The 22,997-nt window shown below is 34.3% G+C and overlaps 1 protein-coding gene across 2 annotated transcripts in view; it reads left to right on the top strand.

The window, feature by feature from the left end:
* The window catches only part of LOC114337747 (E3 ubiquitin-protein ligase MGRN1), a 73,435-nt gene extending 51,016 nt beyond the window's left edge, over positions 1–22,419 (top strand). For both annotated transcript variants that reach the window (XM_028288286.2, XM_028288277.2), the window contains exons 9-10: positions 10,342–10,519; positions 15,554–22,419. In XM_028288286.2, coding sequence (XP_028144087.2) covers positions 10,342–10,519; positions 15,554–15,795 — 420 coding nt within the window. In that variant the 3' untranslated portion in view covers positions 15,796–22,419. The remainder of the gene's footprint in view (positions 1–10,341; positions 10,520–15,553) is intronic.
* Positions 22,420–22,997: the final 578 nt, after the last annotated feature.

Raw genomic sequence — 22,997 nt, 5'->3', positions numbered from 1 at the left:
GCAACATGAATTGGGTCATAGCCCACACGACCAAAGAACAAAGGTTTTTACTTAGGCCCGGTTTTTCAGTGAGCGGTTAAAATTTTGGTTAGCTAACCTAGTTTAAATTTTAACCAGTATTTTAACCCTCATAGCGTTTTTCAGTGCTTTAAATCAAGTTAAGAAAATCTCGGTTAGCTAACAGGGCCTATTTTACCACTAGGCCCATGAGGCCCCTGCCTCGGGCCCGCATTTAATGGGGCCCGAAAAGATCACCAAAAGAATATTTTTATTGAAAAAAATATATATTTAAATTTTTTTACGAACAGGAAATGATAACAAATTTGCTTAGAATTATATTCATAAACCATAAACCATTCTTATCAAAAAACTGCAATAAGAGTAGGTAGATTGCCTTGTCGGCATTTTAAAAATAAGCAAAATTTAAACACCCCTCCGAAGGATCAAGAGGTACGATTTACAAGAGAGTCCTATAGTCACATATTTGTCATAATATTTATTTAAAATGCACTTTTAAATTTAATATATTTTATAGTTTGATGTTTGATGCCGTTTTTTGCAAAGATAAAGTATTGATTGCTTGTATTAGTTTTCAGTCCTGTTCTTTTTAAGTTAGCTCATCTAATCTATTTATTAATCAGTACTTAGTCGTTCTATTAAATTTCTTTGAACACGTTTTTTCTTAACTAAGTAATCGTTTCGTTATTATCATGAGTTACAAACATTTGAGTGGCAGTGAAAAACGAAAAAAAAATAAAAATCAAGAAAACAGGAACGGCTGGCACAAAAAGATCCAATATGATCATATTTTACAACCCACGACAGTGTGCAAAAAGGAAGTTCACCCTCCCATCCTGTTCTTCTTTTTCTACGGCACTACAGCCCAAATTGAGCCTTGGTCTCCTTTATTTTTCGCCTCCAGCCTTGTTTATCTGTCGCTGCTCCCTTCCATACATGGGCTCCTAAAAATGCTTGTGCATCGCTGCTTACTGTGTCTTCCCAGCACTTTCTTTGCTTTCCAACCAGTCTCTTTCCCTGCATCCAAGCGTTCAGTGCTCTTTTTGGTAGCCTAACCTCTCCCATTCTTATCACATGTCTGGCCCATTGCAATCTTTGTATTCTGATGAAGTTTGACAGGGGTGTTTCCTTATAAAGTTGATAAAGCTGGTTCTGTATCGAATTCACAGGTCCTAGTTTTCTCCTCAGTAGGTACTTTACCTTCAAATGTGTTGAGTTTGTTTTTGGATGTTTCTTTCAAGACCCATGCTTTCTTTCACAGCATGCTATTGGTCGAATTAAGGTTTTATAGATTCTTATCCTTGTATTTTGGTGGACATTTTTAAATACATGGGAGAGAGCAAAATAAGCTCTGTTTGCCTGTGTTATTCTCCTCCGTATTTCTTTATCTTCTTATCCATCGGCAAATATTTCTACTCCCAGGTATGTAAACTTTCCAACCGTTTCAATGTCATCTTCATGTATAATGTTTTGTGGGACTATATTTCTTCTCGTCTGTATCATTATTTTTGTTTTTTTCTGTGTCAATTTCCAAACCTAGCCTTTTCGTTTGCGGTTTTAACTCTGCGTATGTTTCTTACGCTCCTGTTGATGTTCTATTCATAATATTAATATCATCGGCATAAGCGGCCAGTTGAACGGTTCTGTTGGTCAGTAGGTTTCCTCGTCCAGTCTGCATTTGCCTAACCGCATACTCCAGTGCCCAGGTTAAACAATGTTTGGGCCAGCCCATGTCCTTGCTTCAAATGCTACGAGATTTTGAAAAAGTCTGTCAGGTGGTTTTGTGCTCATACACATGCCTGAATTTCATCCATTGTGTCTTTAATGAGCCTAATTAGCTTGTGTGGTATTGCGAATCCAGCCAAAGTAGATATAGTCTCTTCCTTTCGACTAAGTCGTATGCCTGTTTGAAGTTAACAAACACGTTGTGAACATCAATGTCCTGTTCAAGACCTGCTTGACTGTAAACATTTGGTCCATTGTCGATCTTCCCCATCTGAAGCCCGTCTGAAACTCTCCAATAATATTTTCTGCTAGTGGTTGGAGCCGCTGGTTTATACTATACTTAAGTGAGGACTTTATATGCTGTACATACTATAGAGAAACTTCACGGTAATCTTTGCACTTCAAACAATTTTTAGTTATTGAAATATAAATTTTTTTATTGCAATATACAGGGTGTTTCATTAATAATTGTCCATATAGTAACTGGAGAAACCTTAGCACAAAATACGAAGATTTAACCTAAAACACTTAAATAAAATGTGGTTCCTTACTGAGTTACAGGGTGTTTTATCTAAAAATTTAAAAACTATTTTTGCTCAGCATTTTAAAACTATTCTACGTATCCTTTTCATACTTGGCAGGAAGTATAGGTTCTGTACAAACTACCAAACTATGTTATACAAACGTTTCTGGCTATTACCAGAGGCGTACTAGAGGAAAAGTTAATGGTTGACCCTTTCGAAATTCTACGCCACTGGCGAAATTGCTATTTTAGTTCAATTTTTGGATTCTCCAATACTTTCTATGAAAATAATACACTCTTCATTTGTAGCGATAAAGTCATTAGTTTTCGAGATCTTTGAAGTTAAAAGTGAAAGGACACGGTTATTTTGATTAATGTATTGTGTCGCTTCATTTTCAATTTCAAATATCTCGAAAACTAATCATTTTATCGTTACGAATGAAGAGTATATTATTTACATAAAAAGTATTGCAAAATCAAAAAATTACACTAAAATAGCAATTTCGTCAGTGGCGTAGAATTTGGGAAGGGTCTACCAGCCACTATCCCCTGTCGTACGCCTCTGGTAGTAGCTAGAAACGTTTATTTATCTTAATTGAGTAGGGTGTACAGTACCTACACTTTCTGCCAAGTATGATAAGGGTACGCCAAATAGTTTTAAATACTGGGTACAAATAATTTTTAAATTTTAATCATATGAATCATATCATAAATTAATCAAATTAACTGTGCCGCTTCATATTTAACTTCAAATATCTCGAAAACTAATGACTTTATCGTTACCAATAAAGAGTACATTATTTACGTAGAAAGTATTGGAGGATCTAAAAATGGCACTTAAATAGTAATTCCACCAGTGGCGTAGAATTTGAGAAGGGTCAACCATTCACCATCCCCTGTCGTACGCCTCTGGTAGTAGCTAGAAACATTTGTTTATCATAATTTAGTAGGGGGTCTAGTAGTCGCACTTTCTGCTAAGTATGAAAAGGATACGTCGAATAGTATTAAAATTCTGAGCAAAAATAATTTTTAAATTTTTAGATAAAACACCCTGTAACTCAGTAAGGAACTACATTTTATTTAAGTGTTTTAGGTTAAATCGTCGTATTTTCTGCTAAGGTTTCTCCCGTTACTATATGGACAATTATTAATGAAACACCCTGTATATTAAATATTAAAAATTTTATTAATTAAAAATTGCAATTTTAAAAATTTAAATTTTTGGTGCAACTATATTTCCATTAAATAATTAATACATTTAAAAAAGTTATTATTATTATTACTATTTATATAAATTTTTGTTAGGGGCCCGAAAATTAAGTAGTGCCTCGAGCCTGATTTAAAGTAAAATAGGCTCTGTTAGCTAACCACTTTTTTTCTTCTGTTGGCAGCAGTAACTGTACGTGCGCATGTGCAATTCGAGAAATAATGATCAATTTGACAGAAAAATAAATAAAAGACAATTTCATAACCAAATTAAAAAAAATGATTAATGCAATGCAATATCAAGTTAGCAATCTTTGTTTAGTTCATAACGTCTACCTCGGTTTCATAACAGAAGAGAATTAGAATTACTGGGACGATTTAGACTTTTCTGGCGATTCTGTTTGTCAAAGACCACGGTCTTATCACTATTTGAACAGATTGACCAGGAAATAAGAAGTCAGACTCTTTGGTAAATAATTAAGTATTTTGCTGTGTAGACAAATATAAAATAATATTTTTAAAATATTACTAGGAATCATGCATTAAATCCTGTTACAGTAAGTGTAAACCTAGGTACCTGTTACAGTTATATTTAAATATATTTCCTTATAATACCTTCCTATATAATAACGATAATAATTTATAATTTCAATAATAATAATCTCGTCATAAAAATAAGGAGGTATTAGAATACTTCCCGCGATGAAAGAAAATAACATAACCCAACTAATCCCTTCTGTCAGGCAGGTACTCAAAAAAATAAACATGGTTCATTCACTGCACCAATGCGCAAGCGTAACCGCAAAATTCGGAGTTAAACCATTTAACGAGGATTGGTTAAAATCCTGGTTAACTTAAACGAGTTTAGGCTCTAACCTAGTACTGAAACACTGATTTACCATGAATATTTCGGTGACCAAAAAATAAATAGGTTAACCCAGCACTGAAAAACCGGCCCTAGTCAGCTAAATTATTGTCCATTGCCGAAAATATTGTTTATGAATTGCAACAATTAAACAAATTAAATAACCCGCACATGTTTAAATATAATAACAAATTGGTTGATGTGATATACGGGGTGATAAAAATATACTGTTAAATATCGGATATGAATAATGAATGTTTGAGATTTAACAGAATGCATGTGGCGGAAATGAGAATGCTTAGATGGATGAGTGGAGTGACAAAGAAGGATAAAATTAGAAATGAGTATATTAGGGGAAGTCTAGGTGTGGCACCAAATGATGCCAAAATGAGAGAGCATAGGTTAAGATGGTTTGGTCATGTTCAACGTCGAGACGTTAATCATCCAATACGAAGAATAGCTGAAGTGCAGCTTCCTGGAAGGAGTAGGAGAGGAAGACCAAAGAAGACCTGGGGGGAGACGATAAGGCAGGACATGTTGGTAAAGGGGATTAACATTGATATGACCCAAGATAGAATTGTGTAGAGAAATGCAATTAGGGAAGCCGACCCCGCATAGAGATAATGCTAAGAGAATGATGATGATGATGAAAAGAAAGTTGGAATACTTGGGTCACGTTATGAGGCACAATAAATATAGAGCACTAGAGCTAATTATCCAAGGGAAAATAGACAGCAGAAGGGGTCCAGGGAGAAGGAGACACTCGTGGCTCCAAAACTTGCGGCAATTGTTCGGATTGTCATCTGCCGAACTATTTAGATCTGCCATAAAGAAAGTCAGAATAGCCATGTTAATTGCCAACGTTCGGAACGGACAAGGCACATGAAGAAGAAGAAGGGTCCATCTTGTGCGGGGGTGTGTGGTGTGCGGCATGTATAGGTATGGTCAAAATTATTTTTTTTTGTATTAGAATTCAAATGGCCATTCTCTTACTTCCTATTAATGTATTAAAAGATATTAAAAGAATAAATAAAAATAAAACGGGATAATACCCGAAGGTTGGCTGTATACCATCTAGTTAAATAAAATTGAACGTGAAGTAAAACTCCCTGGTGTAGTTGGTATATTTAATAAAATTAAAAAAAAATTTAAAATCCAAAAGGATTACGTTCAGAACGTTTTCGGACTTATCAGTCCATCCTCGGTGAACTCCCTGTAATTGCTAAATAGCCACAATGCCAAACACTGGTTAAGATGTATGTTCCAACTATATATTTGCAAAAGAATTTGGTCTAAATTGGATGCCAATGGATTACTACCAGCAACATGATGCTCTACTGTATCACATTAAGAGATTTTTTTAAGTGATTAGGTCTTCATTGAACCCAGGGCCGGATTTAAGGGGGCAGGCTGGGCAGCTGTCCGGGGCCCCACATTTTGGGGGCCACCACAAAACCCCAAACTTAAAAAAATCAGCACATTATTCACATAGAATAATTTTTGTCAATCAATTAACTGTAATATTTCGTTATATGGAATATGGAAGGTTTCTCTCTTATTAAAAATGTATTTTTGGCAAATTACGGTCATAAAGCAAAAGATATATTTAAGACATTCTTGCAAGAAGATGATATCGATTTGAAAAGCTGCAGGGGACAGTCCTACGACAATGCGTCAGTTATTATGAGTGGAAAATACAATGGTGCTCAGCTAAAATTTGATAACACAATATCTTGGCGTTGTAGATTCCATGTGTCGCCCACTCTCTAAATTTAGTTGCTAAAGCTGCAGCTAAGTGTTGTCCTGCTGCCATAGAATTCTTTGATTTTTTTAAGGACTGTATGAACCCTATCTATTTTTCACTTCCTCTACATATAGATACAACTTGTTGATCGAATGTTTAAAAACGTCTTTAAGCGAGAGCAACGCCGACCAGGGCAGAAATATTATTGTTCCTAAAAAAGGGCAAATACTACTATATGGTCGTCTAGAAGTGATGCCGCAAAAGAACTAGTTAAAGGTTATAATCAGATTAAAGGAGTATTATCCAAAATTTCAAAAGACGATGGGCAACAATTTGAAACTCGTAGCGATACAAATGGTTTGTAAGTATAATCGAGTGTGTTTACTGAAAACAGGGATGTTTGCAATATTTTGGAATGAAATCTTAGAGAGAGCAAACAGCACAAGTTGTATTCTCCAAGATCCAAATATTGACCTTAATTCAGGAGTGGCGGCACTTAAATCAATTAAAAAATTTATATTCTTTTAAGGAATATTTCAGAGACTGAAATGACAACATCAGAGAAATTTAGGACTCAAAATTTTATAGCTATTATAGATCACTTCATTTCCTCTTCAAGTCATAGGCTTTCGGCATATGAATCCATTCATTCCAATTTTGGATTTTTACATTATTTGGAAAATTAAACTCCCAATGAAATTGAAGCTCACTCACTGAAGCTTACCGACAATTATAGCAATGATTTAGATAAAAAACTAGGTGTCGAACTATAGTCTAGTAAAATAAAATTACACTACATGTAAATCAAAATGTAAATTCGTACAGGTTGAAACAAATTTTATATCAAAGTTTAGGTGGGTACAAAAGATATTTTCAAGAAAGTATCCAAATCATACAAGGGGATCATTGTTTAAATAATTAAAAAGGGGTCATTTCTGCAAAAAACTTACTTTTTTAACTGCTGAGGTCATTCAATTACTAATGAAGGTGTATAGGATTGTTTTCTGCAAAGTTGAAGGGTAAATTTTTCACATAAGACTTACAAAATTAAATTTGACCCCCTATTTATTTAAATAATTATACATAAATCTTTAAAAACAAATTTGCAAAAAATTATTTTTAGCGTTTTAAATAAGCACTATAAAATATCTTATTTTACAGAAAAAGTTGTGCTATGTTATCAGTATTAAACAAAAAAAAATTGGTCCGAAAATATTTAATATTTTTTGAGATATTGAATTTGTTTATTAAATGTTACTCTATTTTCAATTGCAAAAACGCGGTTGTTGCCAAAGAAGTATTCACCTGTATTAAATCTTATTATTTTTATTTTTTTGGATATTTTCGATAAATGTATTGATAAATCCAAATTTACATTAAACTTCCCCCTAAAATGGCATTTGAAAATTATTCAAATTTGTTTATAATTTGTTTTTTTAATAACGTCGCGGGGATTAAACATTTTGAAATACCGTTTCGATAATTGGATTCCTGGGAATTTTTCACTAATTAACAAATTTTATTGTCTTTTTTTCCTCTTCTTTTTTTTTTCTTGGAGTTCTATTACAACGGGCCCTTTTAGGATTAAGTTTTATTAAGAATGTCGAATCTCTAAGTTGTAGATTCTAGACCTAAAAATATTAAGATTGGTCTAAAATCACTTAAATAAAATGTGGCTACTTACTGAGTTACAGGGTGTTTTATTTAAAAATTTAAAAATTATTTTTACCAAGTACTTTCAAACTATTTGACGTATCCTCATCATACTTGGCAGAAAGTGTGGGTACTATACAGTCTACTAAATTGTGATAAACAAAAGTTTCTAGCTACTACCAGAGGCATACGACAGGGGATAGTTAATGGTTGACCCTTCCCAAATTCTACGCCACTGAGGGAATTACTATTTTAGCGAAATTTTTCGATTCTCTAACACGTTCTATTTAAATAATATACTCTTTACTGGTAACGATTAAGTCATTAGTTTTCGAGATATTGGACGTTAAAAATGAAACGGCCTAGTTATTTTGATTCATTCATTCATTAATTTTAAACTTCCAATATCTCTCAAACTGATGACTTTATCGATACCAATAAAGTTATTTACATACAAAGTATTGGAGAATCGAAAAATTTCGCTAAAATAATAATTCACTCAGTGGCGTAGAATTTGGGAAGGGTCAATCATTCACTATCCCCTGTCGTACGCCTCTGGCACTAGCTAGAAACCTTTATTAATCACAATTTAGTAGGGTGTATAATAGCTACACTTTCTGCCAAGTATGATAAGGATACGTCAAATAGTTTTAAAGTACTTGGTAAAAATAATTTTTAAATATTTAAATAAAACACCCTGTAACTCAGTAAGTAGCCACATTTTATGTAAGAGATTTTAGTTAAATCTTAATATTTTTAGGTCTAGAATCTACAACTCAGCGATTCGAGATTCTTAATAAAATTTAACTCTAAAATGGGCCGTAGTAATATAACTCCAAGAAAAAAAAGAAGAAGAAAAAACGACAAAAAAATTTTGATAATTAGTAAAAAATTCCCAGGAACCCAATTATCGAAACGGCATTTCAAAATACTTAATCCCCGCGACGTTACTAAAAAAACAATTTATAAACAAATTTGAATAATTTTCAAATGCCATTTTCGGGGGCAGTTTAATTGAAATTTGAATTTATCAATACATTTATCGAAAATATACATAAAAATAAAAATAATGAGATGTTAAGCAGGTGAATATTTCTTTGGCAACAACCGCGTTTTTGCAATTGAAAATATAGTAACATTTAATAAACAAATTCAATATCTCAAAAAATATTAAATATTTTTTGACCAATTTTTTTTGCTTAATACTGGTAACATAGTGCAACTTAGTCTGTAAAAAAGGATATTTATAGTGCTTATTTAAAACGCTAAAAATATTTTTTTGCAAATTTGTTTTTAAAGTTTTATATACAATTATTTAAATAAATATGATGTCAAATTTAACTTAGTAAGCCTTGTGTGAAAGATTTTCTCTTCAACTTTGCAGAAAAAAATCCCATAGACCTTCATCGATAAGTAGATTACCTCAGCAGCTAAAAAAGTATTTTTTTTTTGCAAAAATTACCCCTTTTTAATTATTTAAACAATGATCCCCTTGTAAGATTTGGATACTTTCTTGAAAATATCTTTTGTACCCACCTAAACTTTGATATAAAATTTGTTTTAACCTGTACGAATTTACATTTTGACTTTTTTTTATTTTATTAGGCTACTAGTAAAAATTTGTAGAATTTTTCAATTCATTTAAAGAGGAAATCGGCTCATCAAATATAAGTAAAGAACTTCAAATGTACCGACGGTTAAAAGAGAAAAATGTGAATGATGCGGTTCCAAACGTTGTAGTGACACTTCGTTTATATTTAGTTCTGATGGTAACTAACTGCAGTGGAGAGAGATAATTCTAAAAATTTAAGTTAATTAAAAATCGACTTCGGTCTATGATAGGCCAAGAGCGTTTGAACGATCTCTTTATAATGAGCATTGAACACAATGCCTTAAAGCAACTAGACATGCTCGACATAATCAAGGAATTTTCAGTTAAAAAATCTCGAAAAGTACCCGAACTTTAACCATACCATAGTCATAACAACAATTGGTTTAATGGTAGGAGGTAGGGCACCACACCAATTCTGCCCAGGGGCCCCCACTCCAATTCTGCCCAGGGTCTCCTGCCCCCACTGGCTTAAATTCGGCTCTGATTGAACCACGTTTAGTCTGTCAATGACAGACTGAAACATTCATTGACAGACTAAACGTGGTTCAATAAAGACCTAATCTCTTAATGTGATACAGTAGAGCATCATGTTGCTGGTAGTAATCCATTGGCATCCAATTTAGGCCAAATTCTTTTGCAAATTTTAATATATAGTTGGAACATACATCTTAACCAGTGTTTGGCATTGTGGCTATTTAGCAAGGACAGGGAGTTCACTGATGATGGACTGATAAGTCCGAAAACGTTCTGAACGTAATCCTTTTGGATTTTTAAAATTTTTTTAAATTTTATTAAATATACCAACTACACCAGGGAGTTTTACTTCACGTTAAATTTTATTAAAAGAATAATTATTTAACAATAAAATATGTACTAAATCTTCCCTTCCCGTGTCATTGGCGGACCCCTTACATTCTTCAAATTTTGATGTTTTTCCTTTTAGTTTACGTAAGCCGTGTACGATTTTTTTGTTTGACATCCTATTTAATTTCCAGAATGTAGACGAAGATAGCGAAACTGAAAAATTATCTCCGCTTTTACAAAAAATCGACAGATCTAACAAGAACGCTAATAATTTAGCACTGAATATGGAAGATGTAGTAGATGCTATCGATGATGCTGATACTGACCAAGAAGAGACTCGTAATACTTCTGATAAAGCTAAGACCTATGGTAAGATTTACGTATCAAAACAAACCTTTTCTTTTATTTTGAATATACTATGCTTGGTTTTTAAACCAGGAGGAGTAAACTAAAAAGACCGATTCACACCCAAGAAAGTCACTAGAAAAATCACCAAATACATCTTCTTTTTAGGTTGATCATATTGGCCTTCGACGGTAATCCATAAACATTATATTATACTAATACATCGCTAAAGAGTTCTAAAAACAACTGTTTTTTATATAAAAGCAGCCTAAAAATCTAAAAATTAAAGAAAACACAAAAAATCGCTGATATAACTTAATTAACCTATGAAATGCCGATAGTGTCCAAATTGCATAATAGGGAACTTGCACAGTTTTGTTTATTACATAATAATGTTCAGTTTTGTATAAAAATGAGATTTCCAAAATTTCACGCTTCAAAAACTCATAATAACTTAGAAGTACAAATTTAAAGTCTTCTTTATTTTAGAATACTTCAAACGACCCGTGACGTCACATAATTTAACTATATGGTTCCGTTTATGGTTATATTTAGGTATATTCATCTTCTTCTTCTTTAGTTTATTGGCCTCCACCTACTTGGGTATTTGGCCAGCTCGTCGTCGCGGAATAAAGGAAAAATATTTATATTCTAATGACATTTATCGTATGTCATTGTAATAATATATACCAGTTTGTTGAGATTATACTTTGATATAGTTATTGAAGGAAAGGAAAGAGGGTTTACTATGGAAAATAAAACCATTTTGTATAAGTACAAGTTTTCTATGAATAGTTCAAACGATCACAAACACTTGTAACGTCACATAACTGTATTTTCTATTGACGTCTATAATGTCTAATTTAATATTATATACAATTTTGTTTACTTTGTTGGTGCAAAATGTAAACATATAACCCGATGACGTCACGACGCGTTTTGGGCTGGTTGGTATAATTTGAATTTTTAATCGTCTTTAGGGGCCAAACGAAAGACAAACAAAACATTTTTATCTTTGATACATGTTTTAAATTGTGTTCTGTTGTGATTTATAATATTTTTTTCGAATGTAAAATTTTATGCAAGTTCCCTATTGTCATTAGTGCCAAAACATTTCATAACAGTGGAGTAAACTTGCCTGAGGTTGGACCAATTCCAAACAAGCATTACTGCGCCGTAAATTTGAATTACTCCTCCTAGTTTAAAAACAGAGTATAGTATTAATGAAAACTGTCACGTTTTAACGATACCTATTGTCCGATTTAAGTGATTTTTTTAACATGTTATAACCTTATTCTTTAACAATAGGGCTTTTCATCGATTGTCATTTGTTTCGAGCTTCTGTCATATGTTGTATAATCTGTGTATAATAATTAATATACACGTATTATACGACATATGACAGAAGCTCGAAACAAATGACTGTGAATGAAAAGCCCTACATCGGTCTAGTAATATTGTTGCTAGACGGGTAAACTGACATTGTATACCGGGTGTACCAATCCAACTGTGATTTTTTCTCAAAGTTCGCGTCAGCCTGTGGAATATTCTAGCATTTATAAAAATACTGAAATTAAAACCCAACTAAACCCTCACGTTTTTTTAACATTTTGTTCTTTGATTCATTCGCTTATGTTGGATAATAAAAAAATTAGGTACTTTAACAACTAGCCTCGTTTTTCATCAATACAATGTAGTGATGAAATCAGGCGACCACTTATTCAGAGCAGTGCCTGAGGCTGTTAAAGCGTAATCCAAATGAGTTTCTAAGGCTGCACCTACATTGGATCCGTATTTCTTCCGATCCGACGTCTGATTGAAAACAAACTCATGGTGTTAATGCTTAGTGCCTATACTGGAGTGGGAAGCCCGATCCGATAGTGCAATGATAGTACATCGGATAGGATCGGGAGAAATAGGGTTCCAATATAGGTGTAGTCTAAGTTGTTTCATAACCGTCAACGAAACATGGTTCCACTGGTACACATCAGAGACCAAGGAACAGTCGACACTGTGGACTTCATCCGGCGAACGCTCTCCGAAGAGGGCAAAGACTATCCAGTCGGCCGGAAAGGTGATGGCCACCATTTTTTGGGACTTACAAGGTGTGATCTATATCCACTTCCAGGAAAAGAGCAAAACGGTCACAGGACTTTACTATGCTGCATTATTGGGCTGATAATTCGACGCTGAATTTCAGAAAAAAACAGCCCCAATTGGGGAAGAAAAAGTACTCTTCCACTTGACAACGCGCCGGCTCACACATTCGCCGTCGCCATGGCCAAATTGGTCGAATTGGGCTACTAACTGCTGTCCTATCCACCGTATTCTCCAGATTCGGCCCTGTACGACTTCTTTTTGTTCCACTTCCACTTCGTTTTTTGGCTTATATACAAGTGCATCTGCCAGCACATTTCTTTCGTGTTGCAGCTAGTCTTGCTCTTAGCAATTCTGCAGCACTTTGTAACGGATTTTAGTTCCTGTTTCTTTATTCCTTAAAATTGACTTCTTTTTGTTCCCAAACTTGAAAACGTCACTCGCCGAGCAGAAATTTAAGTCGAAGGAGGAGTTCATCACCGCCACGGATGCCTACTTTGCAGACCTCGAGAGGTGACGTATTTTTCAGACGCGTTAAAGAAGGTGGAGTATCGCTGGATCAAGTAGGTATATCGAGCTGCAAGGAGACTACGTTCAGAAATAAATCACCACTTTTCCAAAATTTTCGGTTTTATTTTGAAGGCTAAGTACTTTTCGGACCGCCCTAGTATTTTATTACAACTAGGTTTCACCGCTACTTGGAAATGTCCACTTTATATATTAATCGGCGGGCTGAAAAGTTCGTAGGTTGACGCATAGATGGCGCTACTGGTATTAAATCTATATGATTTTTAGTCAGCCCTAACCTTCAAAAGATGCGTGTATAAATTTGACATACATACCATGACAATGAGTTAGTAAGGGAATTATTCCATAATGGCCCTGCCACAAGGAGACTAGATAGAACCTGGCCTCAGGACCTATTTTAAAACTTAAACATAAATAGAATAAGATGAGACATCATTGGAAGTCTCTTCTTCATGCCCAAAAACATGGAACAAATTTACTTAAGAGGAAACAGTAGCGATCAACAGGTAGCGAAAACGCGTTCCAAGATTGCGGCTGCAATTTTGAATATTTTTTTGAGATATTTGGCACACGTATTCGTAATATAATAAAGAATGGCGGTACAGAGCCCAATTTGAAAAGTATATTAATATGTGGAAATTACTCTGTAATTAAATACAATATTAAAAAAACGAGCCTGTAGCGCCATTAAGAAGAACAAAAAAATACACTTTCTTCAAATAAATTTTTTATCCGATATTTGTGTCATTTTGGAACTACTAAAATTTTTTATTTCATTAGTAGTTCCAAAATGACACAAAATCTGGGCATCGGATAAAAAAGTTTATTTGAAGAAAGTGTATTTTTTGTTCTTCTTAATGGCGGTACAGGCTCGTTTTTTTAATATTGTATTTAATTACAGAGTAATTTCCACATATTAATATATTTTTCAAATTGGGCTCTGTACCGCCATTCTTTATTATATTACGAATACGTGTGCCAAATATCTCGAAAAAATATTCAAAATTACAGCCGCAATCTTGAAACGCGTTTTGGCTACCTGTTGATCGCTACTGTATCACCTTAATATTCTTTTAATGATGTAGATTGTAAATAAACATAATTGCATAAAAAAAATAAATTTGACACCTATCGATCTATTAGTTTATGAGATATAGCATTTAGAGTGAAGCAACTTATGTTATTTTAAAAAAAATTGATAAAAAGGTATTTCGTACCTTAATAATTGGTTGCTTTTTGGAGAAAAATAATACTGCTAAAGCCAAAGCTTGACTTGATAAACAATATTCGGACTCTGCACCAGGAAAATCAACCGTTGAGAAATGGTTTGCTAAGTTTAAACAAGACGAAGTGAGCACCGAGGGCAATGCATGCAGTGGACGCCCCAAAGAGGCTGTTACCGATGAAAATATGAAAAAAGTCCACAAATAATTTTTGATGACCATAAAGTGAAGTTGTTTGAGAAAGCTGAGACTGTAAAGGTATGAAAGGAATGTGTTGGATATACTCGTATTGTGCATGATTATTTGGGTATGCGGAAGCTCTGTGCAAAGTGGGTGCCGCGAGAGCTCATACTCGATAAAAAACAACAACGAATTGGTGTTTCTGGGAAGTATTTAAAGCTATTCAATCGTAATAAAACCGAATTTTTATGTCGATATATTACAATGCATAAAATATGACTCAATCATTTCACACCTGAGTCCAATCGACAGTCTACCGGGTCGACTGCACGTGATGAACCGACTCCAAAGTGTGGAAAGACGCAATAGTGGGCTGGCAAGGTTATGTCATCAGTATTTTGGGATGCGCATGGTATAATATTTATCGACTATTTTGAAAAGGAAAGAACTATTAACAGCTACTATTACATTGCGATATTGGGGCGTTTGAAGGACGAAATCGCGTAAAAATGGCACCATTTGAAGAAAAATAAAGTGGTGGTTCATCAAGACAACGCACCGTGTAACAAATTAATGAAAATGATGGCAAAATTTCATTAATTGGGCTTCGAATTGCCTCCGCAGCCACCGTATTCACCAGATATGGCTCCCGGCGACTACTACCTGTTAGCTGACCTCAATATAATGCTCGCTGGAAAGAAATTTAGCACCAATGAAGAGTAAGTCGCCGAAACTGAGGCTTATTTTGAGGCTAAAGACAAATTGTATTATAAAAATGGTACTGAAAACTCGTATGACCGCCATAATCGTTGTATCACCCTCAAAGGTAACTATATTGAATAATAAAATAAAATGTCTTTCTATGTTAGCCTACGAACTTTTCAGCCCCCCTGTTATATATGATTGGTTCCTTAGTACTAAGATTAATTTTTTGATTTTTACATTTGATATAAAGGTCTTGTTTTCATAGTAAGAACGTTATTTCTTGACATTTATAATTCTTGTAATTGACTTATGTACACTTTTATAGGCGAACGAGGCGATGAATCTGATTATTACACCCCCGACGAACCAGCTCCGTCTTCAGCACCTTTGTACGAAGGAACTAACACCAGTTCCGTGGAAAGTACTCCCCAACGCCTACCGGGGACTCCCATGTCGCACGCAAGTATGCGCAGTAGCGGTGACAGTTACACAAGCGGTTCCAGCACACGACATCTATTAGCAATAGCCAGTACTGGGCTAATTCAGGATAAACCCGTCAATGTTTAAAGATTTACTCGGTTTTTCGTTTTATTTTTAAGATTATGCTTCGTCTGATTAAGTAAGGAAGATTTTAAACTCATCCGTCCCTTTCTTCAATTTATCTGCATGGTTTGTGTATCTATGTTGCTTAAGGCCTCCTTTATAATTTTTATGATAGTAATTATTAGTTGTGTTGATTGCCAAAAACAACATGCTTCTAAAAGAAATGACCTATACTATTCCAACAAGCGTTTTTTGTTTAAAAACACGCTTGATATGCATTTAAACTTGAATTATTTTGATTTGCTGCTATGGTAGCCACTATACTTAATTAATACGTATTTTAAGAATCGTTCTAGTCTTTTTAATAAGTGAATGACTTCAAAAGTCATCTTGTCTTGGTCTGTCTCAAAAGTAATTGATCCTCATGAGTATCCGGTATTCGTCTTAACAATATGCTTCCATGCGTGCTTTAAATACTTCTATTGCTCAGTGTATTTTAAATTCGGTGTATATGTCGCTGTTCACATCACATCACGCGCTGCATCATATATTCATGGTGCACAACACTTTTTTTATAATCTGGATAAATAATGATAGATTGTCTTCTTCTTCTTCTTCTTTTTTGTGTAGACATGACTCTGTCTGTTTTTCAATGGGCCTCCAGTAAGTTGTTATTCCATCGTTTTCTTGGTTTTCCCACTGATCGTCTTCCTATTGGGGAACTGTCTCTCGCCGTCCTTGCTACTCTATTTATTGTTATTCGGCTTATGTGGTCGTTCCATTCTACATTCTACTCTTCTGTTTTTTACCCAGTTATTAATGCTGTCTACCTTGCATCACCGTCGTATATCTGCACTTCTAGCTCTATCCCATAGTGTCTTACCATCGATTTTTCGAAGGGTTTTCATATTTGCTGTTTCTAGCATTCTTTTTGTCCTTTCTGTATCAGGTCGTTTTTCTGCTGCGTATGTTGTATTGATTGGTCTGATGACTGTCTTGTAAATTGTGCCTTTCATTTCTTTTCCGATATTTTTATTTCTCAATATTGTGTCATTCAGGCAAAATGTGGCTCTGTTTGCTCTATTCACTTGATCTTCCACTTCTGTTTCGAGCTATCCGTAGCTAGATAGTGTGATGCCTAAATATTTAAACTCCATGACTTGCTCTATTATCTGTCCCTCTAGCTCTAATTTACATCTTATTAGATGAGTTTTCAGATGTAGACTAGTTTGAGAAATTAGTATTGCGTCGTCTGCGTAGCAGATTATTTTAAGTTGTGTTTCTCCCATTTGGTATCTTTTTTTAGGTCTTAGTTTTTTTATTATTTCATCCATGATCAGGTTGAACAATAGAGGGCTCAGGGAGTCTCCCTGTCTTATCCCATTGCCAGCTTCAATTGGGTGAGTTAGTACTTCATCTACTTTTATTGTGTTGTTCTGGTAGATTTTCGATCGTTTTAATTATTCCTAGAGGCACCTCTCTTGTGTACAATAAATGGATAACGTTCTTTAATTTTACCCTGTCAAATGCCTTCTTAAGGTCCACGAAACATAAATATGCCGGTTTGTTGTATTCTAATGATTTCTCTTGAACCTGCCTCATTATAAATATGTATAGCTGCCGGTGCATGATCTTCCCTACCTAAAACCTTGTTGTTCTTCTGCTAATGTTATAATTTTATTCAGTTTGTTTGTTATCACTTTGGTCGTTAATTTTAGTGTTGTGTAATTTTCCGGGTCCTATTTTTCTTCCTTTTTGAAGAGAGGTATTAGGATGCTTGATCTCCATTCTTGTGGTATTCTGTTTTGTTCTATTATTTTTTAGATTAGTTTTAATAGTTGCTTGGCCACATCTTGTCCTCCTTACTTTAAGAGTTCATTCGATATTCTGTCCTCTCCTGGTGATTTTCTATTTTTTAATTTCCTTAATGCTTCCTTTACCTCTGCTTTCATTGTGAATATTGTTATTTTATTTCGAAATCATAACCAAGAACCCACGATTCGTCACTGGCGATGTTCTTTTTAAGCATATTTTCACGATTAGCAAGAATTTACAAGTTGTCCAAATTTGCTTCTAAGCGAATCTCTTTCTGATCAACTCTGGGCGATTCTGAAATGAATTTGGCATGCACACGGGTCATTTCCAATTGCTGCAAATAAAAGTTTTCGGCTTTCCAAGATGGCTTTCGAGTTCGTAGTCAAACGACGATCTTTTTCGATCCCGAGTCATTCAAGATTTTCCAGTGTTGTGTTAGAAGGTTTACCAGAATAGTTTCCATACAACCGTTTTTGAGTTTAAAGTAAAACTTGGTTTTCTTAACAACCGTATGCATTAAGTTTTTGAAAAGTTATTGAAATGGGAGATTTATACAGATACTTTTGGAGCACACCGCGTAACAAGGTAAATAGTGAGTATTTTGTATTTCAGGTCATTGTTCAATGTCATTGTCATTTATTTCCTGTCGTTCGTTACTTCAAAATCTCGAACTTTTTAAATTCTCGGTCCAGAAAGCCGAGCGGTCTGTTCGAGTTGGCGCCTTTCTTGTTCTTTCCTTGTCGTACCTTCATATCACTCTATCTCCAGCGTTGTTATCTAGTTGCCTTAAATTTTTGTATTGACAGGTCTCATTCTCTCTATTGTTCATTGTTCTCATTTGATTTGTTCTTCTGAGCTAAGCCACTCTTCTTAGTATCTTAAATCACTTCTCTTCCGGGTTTCCCCTATTTCGTCAGTTCTTCCTCTTCAGGAAGTTTTCAATTGGCAAAAAGAGTAGAAGACACTTTGAAGTATAAATCTAGAAAAATCCTTTCGAAATTAAAACAGTTTCGAAACAAGGTTTTTATATACGTTTTAAAGTATAGTGGTTACTATTCAATAAATTTTATTCGAATACTCATTTGTGATACAGTGAAATTATATATCTTATAGAATTATATGTATTTTAGGATTAAGTATGGAAATGGTTTAATTGTAAGGATTATTTAAATTAATTTTCGTGATTATCATGACAATACTTTTCGTAGTTATCTACTATATTTATTGAGAATAAAGCACCATTGTAATTGAAAATTTGGTATTGAAGTCCACCTCATAAGAATTAAATTATTTTAAGTAAACACAGAAATACCACCAGAAAATAATTTCCAAACAATATTTTTTATATTTTTATTGAGTTCTTATCAGAATTTGCTTTTTGGTAACAACGTTTATTGCTGTTTAGCAATTGCGCATAAATGTCCAATAAACAATTTCACAGAAGAATATATGGAGGAATAAAAGCAAGGTTTGTGGCGCAGGCGTTGCAACTTTGAGTCGTATAGAAGTTTTGGAGAATCTGACATTGTAAAAGTTGGTAGCACGCATGTAATCAGGCGGAAGGAAGGTGTGTAATAGTCAGAACCGTTTTTGACCGAAGAGGGCTAATGGGACAACGAGCTAGAGGACGATTTAAAATCTATTGGAGTTAGACCATGGAGGAACAGTGACGCACCCATGGGAGTTTTGCTGGTTAAACACCCCCCCCCCCAGGGCAAAATGTTTCACAAAATGAAATTGATCAGTAGATCAAAAACCGAAAGTAGAAGGATTCAAAGACGTCACTCAATTAATGCATTTATTTCCTTATTTCCTGTCATCATTCAACCATTAGATGTTATTACAAACTGGAGTGATAACAAAACTACCACTGATGCTCAGTTGTTGTCGGCTGCAATTCACAAATCTGACCTTCTTTCGAGTATCTTTGTGGTCAACTCGGTGTTTGAACTCACTTTGCCGCTTAGCAAGTGTTGAGATAATAGTATCACAACGTAGAACGCATAGGACGCACATAAAGAGCGTCCTAACAAAGAGAGAGACTGTATTACTATAGGTGCTGGTTGTGAACAAATCTGAGGCTATCTGTACCTGTAATAAATGTGGGGGAGGGGTTTAAACACTATGGTTTGAACGAGCTTTTACGAAGGACACTAACTACATATTTATAGACAGTAGACAAATAGAGTACAAACAAACCTAAGAGAAAGAGAACAAAACATACATAAACAAAATGGGTGGATGCAACACTAGTGTTAATCGAGAGAAACAAAAAAACTACAAAACAATACGTGCTTACTATAGTTTATTTTTTAACCAGGAGGAGTAAACTAAAAAGACAGATTCACATCCACGAAAGTCGCTAGAATAATAACCAAATACATCTTCTTTTTTGGTTGATCTAGTCGACCCTCAACGGTAATCCATAAATATTATATTAAATTAATACGTCGCTAAAAAGTTCCAAAAACAACTGCTTTTTATATAAAAGCAGACTAACAATCTAAAAATTGAAGGAATAACACAAAAAACGCAAACATCGCCGATATAACTTAATTAACCTATGAAATGTCACTAATGTCAAAATTTGATAAATGTCATTAGTGTCAAAATTTTAAAGCAGTGGAGTAAACTTGCCTGCGGTTGGACCAATTACAAACAAGCAATACAGCGCGGTAAATTTGAATCACTCCTCTTGGTAAAAAAACAAACAATAGTTACAGTGAGTCTTTCAAAAACGTCTATGAGTGCGCACTATAGATTGTCTGTCCAAATTCACACCGCGGTCCAGGCTGAGGAGACGATGTGGCAACCGTGTGGTTGGTTGTCTTGAAGGCAACGGAGAGGTCTCGTCTTCTTCTTACTTGATAACTGATGTGATGTAAGATTCCTTGGCGGAATCTTTGAGGGTGCAACGAGGTGCAACAGAAAGAGAGCTGTTGCGTTGCTCTACTTAATTTGCTTGTCCCTGACGGAACTGTTGACACTTTTACGTGGATTCACACTGTTCACTTTTGGGTGTAGACGGCAACACTGGAGACTCAACCGAGAGATTACTTGTTGACCGTCTGAGGTCACATTTGACCCTTTGGAGTGGCGTTGAGGGAGCAACGAGCGTGTTGCAACTACCTCGTACTGGAGCACACTTGACTCCTGGTATTTGGAGGGTGAAGCGGGAGGTACCGGGATGGAAAGTATTATATTCGTTTAACTGTTGAATCTGCAGAAAAAAGAAAGAATCATTAGAACAGTTACGACAAAATGCAGATGAAACTTTGACCAATATTTTTGGGCAAATATAAGCTCTTGGCAGTGAATTTGGTATTAATATGTCTATTTCGAGAACAGTAATTTATCAAACAAAGAGAAATAATATACTAGCCTCTACTCCAGAAGCATATTACAGAAGATATGTCTGTTTTTATCTCCTTTTCTGATGAAATTGTACAATCCAAAAGAGATTTTAAAATCGGTTCAGGACTTACTAAGTGAACAATATGAGTATGATGAGACGATAGGAAAATCGTTTCAAAGTCTAAAGTTTATTTTTTAACCAGGAGGAGTAAACTAAAAAGACAGATTCACACCCAAGAAAGTCACTAGAATAATAACCAAATACATCTTCTTTCTTGGTTGATCTAGTCGGCCCTCAACGGTAATCCATAAATATTATATTAAACTAAAACGTCGCTAAAGGAATAACACAGAAAACACAAACATCGCCGATATAACTTAATTAACCTATGAAATGTCACTAGTGTCAAAATTTGATAAATGTCATTAGTGTCAAAATTTTATAACAGTGGAGTAAACTTGCCTGCGGTTGGACCAATTACAAACAAGCAATACAGCGCGGTAAATTTTAATCACTCCTCTTGGTTAAAATACGAACAATAGTAGATTTTGATAAACTTGATGACGCAACCATAAAAGGAGAAATCATACTTTGAAAACAATTTGTAAAAGATTTCAAACTTAAGTGACACCAAAAAATGCTCTTAAAGCTCTTGATATCTGTAACAAGAATTTAATTCCTCTTGTTTATAATTTACTGCTAATAATGGCCACCTTACCTTTATAACAACGTATACATGTAAAAGGTCATTTTCATCTCTGAAAGTACTAAAGACTTATTTTAAAAATTGTGCGAAGAGGGACTAAATGGTTTACTTTGATATTTATCCATCAGAACATTCAAATAGATGAAGACGAGGTATTAACCCATTTGGCTCTAAAGGAACGCCGTTTGGACATTTTATTATAAATTTAATTTGTTTACACTAGTTTATTCAAAATACAGTTTAGGATTTAAATTAATATTTTTCATTATATTTAGATATAGATACCTGAATCTTTGGCACTGGTATATTTAGTACTTTAAATTATACTAAAATCCAAATTTTAAGGACTCAAAATGGAGGTAGCATAAAAAAATTTCGGGGCCCATGCCATCTCTGCCCCACCCCGTCCCCCAGAGGAAATATCTAGGTGTCCCACTGTGGAGGAAAGTGGTCAGAGACATAAGAGAATGCCAATTAATGGTAGATGGAGAACCTCTTTAGAATATATATAGCCATAATAAATGATGATTAAAGGTATTTTTTAGATTTTTTCTGGGTTAATAATATTCCTCACATATCTTCTAATGACGATGAATCCGAATTTATCATCAGTTTTAATTTATTTAGTGAAATTTTGAAATTTAAAGTCTTATAACCATTGAACTGATAACCACGAAAAAAATTATATCTTTAAGAGTACTTGTACATAATTATATTTGTGTTAATTGTAAGTTTTGAGTAATTGATCTTTTAATAAATATTGATTATTGTTTGTGTAGATTTTTCATTTATGTTATAAAGAAATCCTCTTGTTATTTTGAAAAAACTAAGTAACTAATCAGCTTTATACAGAACTCAGAAAGCAAAGGACACCACCTCATTAAAGTATCCTACTAGTATCCTCATTCGTTGGCTATTATAAACAGACTATCCCATGGTCTTAGACCACTAATGGCCGCGTCCCACCATCAAATAATTTGATCAAACTGGTTTGATCAAACTGAAAGTGACAGTTAGTGACGTCACATCCTGAGTGTTCATTGTGGATAATAATGAAAAATTTTAATTTTAAATAAAGTACAAACAAGTTAGACAACTCAATACAAAAAATTTGATCAAACTAGACTGATAGTGAGAGCACAGATTTTTAGAATTTCAAAAAACTGCAATTGTGACGTCACTTTGACGTACTTCCGGAGTTTGCTCACACTGTTTGATCAAATTATTTGATGGTGGGACGCGGTCTTTAGATTCTCACTTTAACGATGACGCTTCTCAGATTATCAATAAAGAAACATTTGGTGAAGAAAATAAACTTATTCGCACCACACAGTTCTGCGAGAGGTATGG

Source organism: Diabrotica virgifera, chromosome 2 (assembly GCF_917563875.1).
Source record: "Diabrotica virgifera virgifera chromosome 2, PGI_DIABVI_V3a".
Classification (NCBI taxonomy): Eukaryota; Metazoa; Arthropoda; class Insecta; order Coleoptera; family Chrysomelidae; genus Diabrotica; species Diabrotica virgifera.
The sequence above is the reverse complement of the archived record's forward strand: the minus strand, read 5'-3'. Positions and strand labels throughout refer to the sequence as shown.